The 11,182-nt window shown below is 40.1% G+C and overlaps 4 protein-coding genes across 4 annotated transcripts; 2 read left to right on the top strand and 2 right to left on the bottom strand. All coding sequences in view use genetic code 12, as the record gives it.

The window, feature by feature from the left end:
* The first annotated feature begins 231 nt into the window (after positions 1-231).
* On the top strand, positions 232-3,886 carry PICST_68092 (hypothetical protein). Its single transcript, XM_001385478.1, has one exon. It carries the CDS (start codon positions 443-445, stop codon positions 3,755-3,757), a length of 3,315 nt encoding a protein of 1,104 aa, XP_001385515.2. The 5' UTR covers positions 232-442; the 3' UTR covers positions 3,758-3,886.
* A 222-nt stretch (positions 3,887-4,108) lies between these two features.
* On the top strand, positions 4,109-8,218 carry SIP3 (Snf1p protein-interacting protein). Its single transcript, XM_001385479.1, has 2 exons — positions 4,109-6,699; positions 6,760-8,218. Exons 1-2 carry the CDS (start codon positions 4,351-4,353, stop codon positions 8,125-8,127), a joined length of 3,717 nt encoding a protein of 1,238 aa, XP_001385516.2. The 5' UTR covers positions 4,109-4,350; the 3' UTR covers positions 8,128-8,218.
* Positions 8,219-8,418: 200 nt separating this feature from the next.
* Positions 8,419-9,159, bottom strand: PICST_78871 (predicted protein; the record flags this gene model as incomplete). Its single annotated transcript, XM_001385815.1, has 1 exon — positions 8,419-9,159. A coding segment is annotated over one exon (342 nt), but the record flags the coding sequence as incomplete, so codon positions are not given.
* A 312-nt stretch (positions 9,160-9,471) lies between these two features.
* Positions 9,472-10,875, bottom strand: COQ6 (COQ6 monooxygenase, coenzyme Q biosynthesis; the record flags this gene model as incomplete). Its single annotated transcript, XM_001385816.1, has 1 exon — positions 9,472-10,875. The coding sequence occupies one exon, from the start codon at positions 10,873-10,875 to the stop codon at positions 9,472-9,474; it is 1,404 nt and encodes a 467-aa protein (XP_001385853.2).
* Between the last annotated feature and the right edge of the window lie 307 nt (positions 10,876-11,182).

An 11,182-nucleotide genomic window follows, 5' to 3' on the forward strand; every position in this document is an offset into this window, starting at 1 on the left:
CCTTTGAAGATTTGGTGCCCCACTCTCGCAGACGCATATTTACAAGCCGGGTGCTGCCATCAATTTTTCTGCGACACCAAAAAAGCGCGTTTCTCAAATGTTTAATTTCGTGTACCATAAATACTGCGTGGATCAACAAATGGGCTACTAGTACAAAAACTGGTGTATCAGCAACAGGTTCTTATCCCTGAAACTTTGTTGTTTGCTCCAACTTTTTTTTCTTCTGGCTGTATCATTTTGTATATCTAAGTCTTTCTTCTTGATCTTGTTCGTCGCCTAGCCTACAGCCATCAGTAGTTCTAGTTGGCTGTTCTCATTTCATTGCATACTACTCCTTAAAATACCAACACAATAGTATCACTAATTACTGCTAATCTACAATTACTACTTTCATTCATTACAAAATTCATATCTATAACCCTTCCGCACCCGTCGTTCACCTATGTCCAACATTCCTCATACACCTCGGTCGAAAGCCTCCGCCAACGGTATAACTACAGGTGGATTGCCAAAGACTTCGGTGACCCCCTCCTTCACCTTTGGACTCAGTTTTCTGCCTTCGTTCCAGTTCCAGTCGCCTATTCAACTGGTGTCACCAGACAGGTTCCTCACATTTTCGAGCCACATGCGCCGTCACTTCAACAAGCGTAACCCTGATCTATCGTCACCTGAATCTAGCTCTAAAGATGACTCGAAGACAAAATCCTTGTCGATGAACCAGTTCGCGGAAATGTTTAAAACTCGGCGTTCCAGCGTGGACGGCAGCAATGACCACGGCGATACCATACATACCACCCAGGAAGACGATGTGGATCTCTGGTCTTCATTGGATAACGACCATTCATCTAATCAGCACAATTTGACATCAATGACTTCGATATATGAAGAAGACTCTCAGCTTGTAAAAGAAGAAACTATAGCCTCAAAACGGGAAAACAACACCTTCTTGACTCCCAATAAGTTATTGTTGCCGCGTAGGATCATGGCATCGTCGGAAAGGCCGGCCTCGACTCCAACTAAGTTGCAATCAGCACCTCATTTAATCTCGTTGAGAGCTATTGCTGAAGGAGACCTGGGTGCCAGTCCTTCCAAATTGGAAATGACAGTGTCCAAGTCCATCAAAAGAAGAAGATTGGCCAGTATCTCTTCAATTCACGATTCTCCCAATAACTCAATTGCTTCACAAATTGACAACACTATGGAGTCTCCTCTTCCAAGAAGAAAGCAGTCCGTAGACTCCGTCACAGATGCCGGCGATAAAGTCTGGTACCCAGAGCTTGACGACATACTCATCAAGTGTTATTTGAAGTATCGCGATTTCAGGGATAATCATGCTGGATATAATGCAAGCGTTTTAAAGCATACCTCTCAGAATAAAGTGTTGTCGCGAATGTTGTTAAACAAAACAAGTATCTTGAGAACTTCTAAGCAAATATCGTCCAGATTATTTAGATTGTCCAAGTTGAAGAAACTCGACAAAAACAAGTCTTCCAAGACACCACAGAGCATTCCGACCTTTGGCTCTATCAGTAATGACGAGATTGAGGAATTCATTCTGACTCCTTTGGAAAGCTTGATGTCAGCTACTATGCCTGCTACTCGGATGGATTCTATCACCACCAATGAAATCATAGACCACGAATTGGATTTGCTTTTGGCTTCTCCTCCAGATATCAACACTGCTTCTGATGATAATGTCACATATAGCATGGTTCCTAGCGAATTCAAATTGGCATTCAAGAACATGAGCCCGAATGATGACCATGTTTTTTCATCATTGAGGAACATCACTTCGTCGTCATTGTCGACAAACACATTCCAAGCCAGACATGGAGGAGATGATACTGTCCATGTCATAGACAAATTGAGAGACGATGCAGTTCCCATCTGGGTCGTTTCTCATGACATTAATTTGTGTCTTAATTCTAAAGACATAGTTGCGTCCACACCAATTTCTCCGTTTACAAACAAGTCTCAAGGAGAACTTTTACACCCGCTAAACTTGTTGAATGGTGTCTTTGAATCCTATTTAAAGATTGATGTCAAAGGCAACACTGAAAATGGTGTGTCGATGCTTGCATGGAACTGTTTTACCAAGGTTTACAAGACCAAATCAAAGCAAATAATTCTTGAGAGTGTCGAACCCATTAATGCATACTGGAATTTGTCGGATAAACTTTACAATTTGCAATTTCCCTTCTTGTCGAACTTTTTTGCTGGTTATCTCAACTTTTTGACCAATGGCTCCCACAGTAAAGATGACGATGCCTTGCGAATTGTTCAAGTGTTATACAAAAACACGACAAGTGATGTTAAGTTTAATCATGAAACCTCAAACATCTACGCCTACTTGATCCATGAAGTTTTGTTTAACAAGACTTCCAATGCATCTGGAACAGAGATAAATGTCATCGAAATCGTGAAAAAAGATGCCAAGCTTGAGTCCTCGCCCGGAATTCTGTCGAAAACAAGTGTTGATGTTGATGATGATGACAACGAGACCGTGCTCGCAGACTCTTCTCCTTATAAGTCGTCTCCAAAATCGACTCAATCACAACAATCCCCTATTAGACGTTCCAGTTTAAACATCGATGTGAGTAGAGCTAATGGCACCAAAGGATTAGATTTGCATAAAGGACCCATTAGTGCTCCGATCTATAATGCTGCCATCGTGCAGAAGTTTAACCAAAATCTTCTCAAACAGCTGGAGCATTTGAAATCAAATGAAGCCAAAGATCTTCATCAGTTTGGACAGCAGCTGATTGATGATTTATCAACAATGCATAAGTATTCGGAATTAGTAGATGGCCAACACATAGTTAAGGATGTTACCAGTAGCAGGTCTAACGGTACGGCAGTGGAATTTTCGGCAAGCTTTCTTGGAGATTGCAACCAGTCAAACGGCATTTCCCACAAGTCGCCCCACTCAGCTCCAAATACTGTCAATATGGCTTCTAGCGCACAGTTTGCACCAATGATGGGCAACAACTTTAATTTGGCTGGAGTTGTACCTAGGGTGGAAAATCCTGTTATGGCAAATTTCGCTAATCCAAATCCTCAATTTGTTCCTCAAGGTCAACAGATGATGGTGAACAACTTTGCCCAGTTCAATGGCCTTCCTCCAAGTGTGAGAGAACAGTTTACGCGACAGTGGTTTCAGCAGCGTCAACAGCAACAGCAGCAACAGCAGCCACACCAACAACAAATGCATCAACCTCCGTCACAACAGATTGAACATCTCCAACAGCAACAAATGATGTTCAATATGAATACGATTAATTCAGCACCAGCATCGCAAACACAATTCTTCATTCAAAACACCCCACAAATGAGTCATCCACAGGATCAATTTCAACAGGTAAATCTTGCTGAACTTCAAGTCCAAGTCCAGGCTCAAGCTCAAGCTCAGGCCCAAGCCCAAGCTCAGGTTAAAGCTAACCTTCAACCTCAAATGTCTCAAATACAACCACAAGTTCAAAGAGCCCATTCTTTTAATAACGTGGTACCTATGGGAGTAGTGCAGAGACCTGGAATACAACCGGCACTTGCAAGAAGTCGAAGTTCTGCTTCTGTTGCGAAGGATTCCAATAAGGAAAACTACAAGCCAAAGGAAATTAAGTTTGGCCCTATTTTGGAGTATGACCCTTCCAAAGATTCCAAGAGTATTCAACAGAACAGAAATCTAAAGCAAGGCAATGGAATTCATAGATTCCCCATCAACACACCACTTAGCATTTACAAACCCAAAAAGAAGTGATAGTTTCTAGTATTGTTTTTCAGTTCCTTGGTTTTCATTTATTCACAGGTATAATTACTTGTTTACATTTAGCATACATTGTACATTATATTCATACATCTATATATATAAATATGAGGACATTACATTATTGTGAATCAGTAACTGAATTGAAAGAGTTATTGAAAGTGTTAAAGAGAAAATTGTTCTACTTCCATATTTCGCAGCCATTTTTGTCGCTACCCATTTGGCCGTAGAGGGTTCTGCATTCTTGCATACAATAGCCTCGGTGCATACAGTAAACCGAAGTATCCATGACGTACATACTTAAGTTAGATACCATTCTTTACTGCCAGGCTACAGAGTCAGCTGGAATTATATACTATCAATTGCGGTTCTAACAGAATCTAGTATCAGTTTCGTTTCCAATTTGTTTGCTGAAACTAAAATTGAAATTGAAATTGATTGCAAATCTGCAAGCCTCAGCTCCACTCCGAAAAGATCATATCGTTTGAGCAATTTAACCTCGTTCCCATAGACTGTTAGAAACATTTACTTCAACACCTTATAATTTTCTGCTCCTACTTTCATATTTATTTATTGTCAATAACTCAATGCAGCTGCCATTAGTTGTGCCCTCTTCTACTGCTAATGGGAATAGTAAGAATCCAGCTAAGCAGCCCACCAGTAGTGATGGACCAGAACCGTCCAAGACCCCAAAACCCACAGTAAACGATGGCAACAAGCAGGAACAGACTTCCTCGCAGCAAACACTGAGAAGCGGACCTCTCGCAGCAAAGCCAACAAGACAATTCAAATTGATCTCTGTAAACTTCAAAGAGGCATCGTTGGACTCCCCCAGCTTCCGTGCAACTATCAATCATCTCGATACCCAAGTGGTCAACATTGAAAAGTGGATATTGGCTCTTTCAAGTTCAATCAGAAAGATACCCTCGTATATCAAAGAAGTCCAGTCATTCTGCAATTCATTCCTTGAGCATTTGGTGCCGTCGTTCATCCAGGATGGGCTTATTGATCAGGAGTATACCGTACAATCATTGAATACAACCTTATCTGGGTTGAAAAAACTCTGGGCTATCAGTTTGAGCTCGTTAAATGTCAATACATATACTATTGATAACATCAGAACTGTTGTTTCTAAAAATGTTGCATATTACAAAGAATTGAGAGAGAAATTCGATGCCAGCCAACAGAAATACGATAAGTACTTGGAAATCTACGTCTCCACATCTAAGACAAAAGACGTGGCTATGGCAATGGAAGATGCCAAGCAGTTACATGTTGTCCGTAAAGAGTATCTTCATGCTTCATTGGATTTGATCATTGAATTGTCAGCATTGGGAAATCATTTGGATAAGGTCCTTGTCAACTTGAGTTCTGATTTGTGGAAGTACAAGTTCTCGTATATCACAAACGATGCTCTAGATCCATTTTTCAAAGAACAGTATTCAAAGATTCAAAAGATCCAAAGCTGGAGCGACTCCTACTCTGTTGCTATTGATAAGTTGCAAACAGATATGCAAGCTGCCAGAGCCCACGTTGAAGAAAGCTCGGGTATACAATTCACTCCATCTTCCAACCCTAATGACTACTCAGCCAGCATGATCAACTCGCGTACTTTAAATGACATTGATGAAAGAGGCGTAGAGAAGCATGGTTATTTGTTCATGAAAACGTGGAATGAAAAATCCAATAAACCAGTGTGGGTCAGAAGGTGGGCATTCATTAAAGGAGGAGTTTTCGGTATGCTCATTCTTAGCAGCACCCAGACGTTTGTCCAGGAGACTGACAAAATGGGAATATTGCTATGCAATGTCAAGTACGCTCCAAATGAAGATCGAAGATTCTGTTTCGAAGTTAAAACAAGCAATATATCTATAGTTTTCCAAGCAGAAACGTTGATAGATTTGAAGACTTGGTTGAAGGTGTTCGAAAACGAGAAAAACAGGATCTTGTCAAGTGGAGAAGAAGATCAAAATATATTTGCTATTGCCTCGGGAAGATATCCTCCAATTGTGTCTGAATTCGCTTCGACAATTAATACTGTTGTAGACAAGGAAATGACCAGCACCAGAATCATAAACTCGTCAGGTCAGATAATCACTTCTAGTCACTTGTCGAGTCACATTGAAAAGAATGAAAAATTCTTTCAGAAATATGTCTATCTGCAAATACCCCAGATTAGACCCCCTTTTATGACAGAAACGACCAAGTCTTCAATTATAGCATATTCTCTAGCTTCTGCTACATCGCTCCCGACAGCGTTAACCGCGAACATTTGGGGTTCTGTGAATTGGGGTTTGTACTATTTGCATGATGCTGTTGTGGATCACCTCCCACCTTCTTCTATCTCGATTCCAGAAGCAGAATTGATTGAGAAGCAGTTAACGCATAAAGATGATTCAGGAAGTTTTTATCCCGTTTACTACCCGCATACATTAGTTGCAATGGATATTCAAATGCGAGCATTGTTTGAAACAGCAGTTGAACCTGGTGAGTACTGTTTAGTGTCATTCCGCTGTATTTGGTCACCGAACTCGAAACAAGAATTGAGTGGAAGATGCTTCATTACTACACATCATATTTATTTCTATATGCAAGCTCTAGGGTTTGTTGCCTTGTTTAAGGGCTATGTTGGAAACTTGGTATCTGTCGATCATAATGCTCAAAAGCTGTACGATTTGTTAAAAATTTACAGTCTTGATGGAGTTATAAAAACTAAATTATTTTTGGATGACGGAAAGCTCATCAAACAAAAGACAGTGTATCTAATCAATAACCTCGCTAGCGATAAACCCAAGAAACTTGCGGAAGTTTTAAAAGATTTAGAGAGAATTGAAGTTCAAGTAAAAACGGAGCAAGACGATCAACTGCAGATTAAGCTTATTCAAACATTGGCTAAGAATCTCAGTGACAGTGCAAAGGCAGAAAAAGTGAACTTTGTGAATATAAATGGTGACAATACAAACGGGGACAATTCTAACTCATTTATCCAAAGCAAGGATGGAAAACTCTTGAAATTTCAAATTGATTTCAGGAGAGAATATGGGTTCATAGGTGAAAAGACGTATGACCTTGTTCCAAAGGCAATATTTCATGCCTTATTGGGTGACAATTCTGTAATATTTAAGGATCAAACAGCGTTCACTACATTGGAGTGTTTCATCAAGAAACCTTGGAGAGTGGCTGAAAATGGAAATTACTATAGATCTGTTAATGCACCAGCAAATTTTGGCAACAAACAGGTCATAATGAGACTTGATCAAGTCATAGACAATATTCACGACAACCAATACTACACTTTTACTCATAAGAAATCAACATTCAAATTTTTTATGGGGTCTAAGTTTAGTATAACGTATAAGTTTGTTATTGTTGGGGTTGCCGGAAAGCAGTCAAAAGTTTACTTTTATTGCAAACGGGACTTTCAAGGCTATCATCCATTGAATTTGATTATTGATCGGATCTCTATTCAAATTGCAAATAGCCAGATTAATACTTTGGATAAGCGTCTTAAAGATGTTGTTATGCAGGTGGGAAATCATGGTATGATCGTGAAGGCTATTTATTTGTATGGTAAGTTGAGTCAAACTACTGTTCAAGATGAAATTGAAGAAGTTCCTGTCATTTACTTCGGCCTTTTTAATTCTTTAAAAGTAGTATCAAAGAAAGTCTTTCATTCTGGAATCTCGTTTTTTATATGGTTTGTTTCTTATTTGATCATGTCAGGCAAATATTTCTTGAGAAGTATCAGAATGAATCAGTTCTTGACATTGATCACCATTTGTCTTGGACTTTTTAACATATTTTTATTAGGAAAGACTTCAACGGCATATTGGCATTCCAGAATGGCAACACAAATGGCATATGAATTCGTTAAGAAGGAACCGGTCATGTTGCAACGGGCCATTTATTTGAAGGACATCCAGGATTTGCTAAGCGACCATACCATATTTAATAATTCGTCGCATCCGTATTTATTGGACGATAGTTCTAGATGTCTTGGTGCATTTAAAGAGAAGTCCTTTGTCTATAATTTGAATGAACCAACCTATTGGGACGAATCTTACGGCGACGAAGCAACAATGGATGTTGCCAAGCATTTGAAGAACGAATTTCGCACCATTGGTGTTAAAAGACATGAATTACTTGTACAATTAAGCATCTTGAGGAAAATGGAGGAAGAAATTGCAAAGGCGGAGTGGAAGAATTGGCTCATGAGTGAAGTACAGCGATGTGAGTTCATCTCTGCGAACGTCATACGAAAGCTCGATGGAAGTGAACGAGAAGATATAGATGCCGGGGTACAATCTATCCAGAATTACTGTAATGACTGCAGTGCTCATTTGAGCGCAGCCGAACTTTTATAGCATTGTCTATACTTTTTTATTTGTACTTAACTAGAACCCTCTCTTTGAGAGATTATTGGCTATGTCCAAATACAACGCAATTGCATTGAAATGGGGTTCCTTGTTCAATATTAGCTTGTCTATGGCAACCCGCAACCTGTTCGTCCAGTTAATTAAATCAAGATGGTCGACCTGGTCTAATGTACCCAAATACTCTCCCCACATTGAACTTTCTACACTGACCATTCCGTCGTTGTCCATCCTCGTGTCGAATTTCTTCACTGGATCAGTTATGTTCCGATTTTTCTGAACTTCATATCGAAGCATGTGCCACGTGAGATTGAATAAACTGAACCATCTGGGATCAAACTTAGCCCCATAGGAAAAGTATTTGACACTTGGATCGTCAACTACTTCGTCGTTGAACTTTTTAGCATATGAAGTGGTCAATTCGAAAATAGCTTCTGGACACATTGACCTCAATATCTTACTATTCCCCACTAAATTCTCCACGAAGTCTGCACACTCTGATCCATGGTGAGGTGTAGCAATGGTGGTTAAACTGACTACTTTATAAGGTTTTGGGGAATCCTCTTTTTGAAGCTTGGATATCAAGTATCGACTATCTAGACCTCCCATTGAGTGACTTATCATGTTCACTTTGATCGGTTCATTGATCTCATTGAATGTGTGAAATCTATCACTCGAATGCCCATCTTGAAGATCTAGATGTCGATAGATGGTAGATTTCAGTTCTTGCTTTCGAAGAATATCGCATTGCTGTATTATATACTGTTCAAGTGTTCTAGCACGATGTTCGATCCTTCCAAATGGCGGAACTTTAGCTATTAGAACTTTGCTTCCAATATTCCCTAAAGCTTCTTTGATTCCGTGCCAATAGTCTAGCTGAACACCTTCATTAAGAAGCTTCTCTAGGTTGTTTTTAGCTACTTCTACCGCCTTTTCAGAGGCGGAGATTCTCGGCAAAAAGGTTAATTTGTCAAAACCAGAAAATCCGTGGCAAAGTACAATTGGGTATTTTGGAGCCTGATAAAAGTTGTGAAGAGTACTATATTTGTCTCTGATGATGGTTGCTGATGCAATATTATGGAACTTGCGAAATGGGACAATTACCTTTGAAGATAGCAAGTTTTGGCCCTGGACCAATTTCAAAGGGTGCGCAATCAATTTCAGCCTCATATATGGCAACATTTGTAGTCGTTCGACATCTCCTCGTTAAAGATTTTTGTCGATACAAGAGTATGGAGAAGCTATTCATCAAAATGGAATTCATAAACTAAATACTTCAACCATAGAACCGTATAGTATATACAGGCCCAAATACTATTTACATACCTAAAGTCATTATCTACCACTAATGGCTTTTATCATTAAGTCCTTGACGGATTCGGCCATATTGAGCGACTTGATACCCAAACCTCTCAACAAGACTACAGGTCCAAAATCGGTAGTGAAAACCTTGTGGAGTTTATCACAAACACCTAGCATCATATGGTTACCTGGCCAAGCGTTAGCAACATAAGAATCCAATACCATGGTAGATCCGATATCCAACCCTCTTTCAATGCCCTTCTCTAATGCATCTACTAAGAATCCCACGTCTGATTGGCCCATGTTCAAACCTTGACCAGCCAAGGGGTGGATAGTGTGTGCAGCATCACCCACAAGAGCGACTCTGGGCGCTACGTAGGTATCAGCGTGAGACAACTTCAATGGGAATCTAGCTCTACTGTTCTGAATAAGTTCCACAACTGGCAACGGGTAGTTTTCCTCCAACGACTTGATGTCAATTTTTGACAATCTCCACTGGATCTCGTCCAACACCTTAAAGTCGTTGGGATCCTTGTCTAACATGGAGTAGATGTACTTCAAGTCTACTTCTTCCAATGTCATACCAGCGTTGATCAAATGTGGGAAGATGTCTGGATTGACTTTCAATAACAACTCAGACAACCAAGGAGTACTGGACCAGACAATTGTAGCGTTATCTTCAGACAATGGCAAAATCGCCAAAGGGCCCGTGCTCAAGAATCTCTGCCATCCGATAGAACGGTGGTCTTCGTATTGCATTTTGATAGTAGCCACAACTCCGAAAGTGTTGTACTGCCATCCTCTGCTCTCTATTCCAGCAAACTTACGCACTGGAGAGTTGTAGCCGTCACAACCAACCAATAATCTAGCCTGAATAGATTCACCTGTAGAGAGCTTTACGATCGGCCAGTCCAAATCTGACTTGCCCAGATTCACGTCGATTTCATTGAGATCATGTTGGTCCAAATCGTGATGGATTGGACTCGTGATATCTATGACTTTGGTGTTGTCAAGAATAGTGGTGGAGTCGTCCATACCAAGTTCGTTCAATCTTCCAATAAGAGAGCTCTGGATGTTGATATTCTCACACATGACTGCCAACACTCCAGCACCTATTTGCGTAGCATCAAATTCAATTCTGGCGTCATTGTCTTGCGAATCATAAGCTACAATATTATCGTAGAATCTGACTCTGTCTTGCTTGATAAAATCCCAATTTCCAACTTTCTGTTGCATGAACTCAACAGATTTGGGAGTCAACGACACCACTCTGTTGGTGTATTCTTCTGGTGGCTCAACTAAGAAATCCCTAACAGACTGTAAAGAGCTTCCCTCGATCAAAGTACACAGCAAATGTCTTGTTTTAGGTGAGCTTTTCAAGGCTGCCAATAGAGACAAACCTGCTGGACCTCCTCCAATCACTACAATATCCTGCATTTTCGTAGCATTGGCCAGAGCAGAGGAGGCAGAAGTGGCCAATCTCCTTACAAGATTTTTCCATATCATCCTGGCTGTGGTGTAGTAGAACAATATGAGAGATTTGAAAAGAAAAATGTATAACAAGGAGAATCCACTCTACAATCTTGTTAACTATGGTGCAACTTTTTTTCAGTCGCATACTCGTATAGTATACACTATTTGGTGTAACCATATAGAAAAATAGACTAAGAAGAAATGCGAATTTGCGGGATAGGAATCCGACCAAGACACAAACTCCTTATCAGAATCATATAATTACTTTAAA

This window comes from Scheffersomyces stipitis, chromosome 6 (assembly GCF_000209165.1).
Source record: "Scheffersomyces stipitis CBS 6054 chromosome 6, complete sequence".
Taxonomy (NCBI): Eukaryota; Fungi; Ascomycota; class Pichiomycetes; order Serinales; family Debaryomycetaceae; genus Scheffersomyces; species Scheffersomyces stipitis.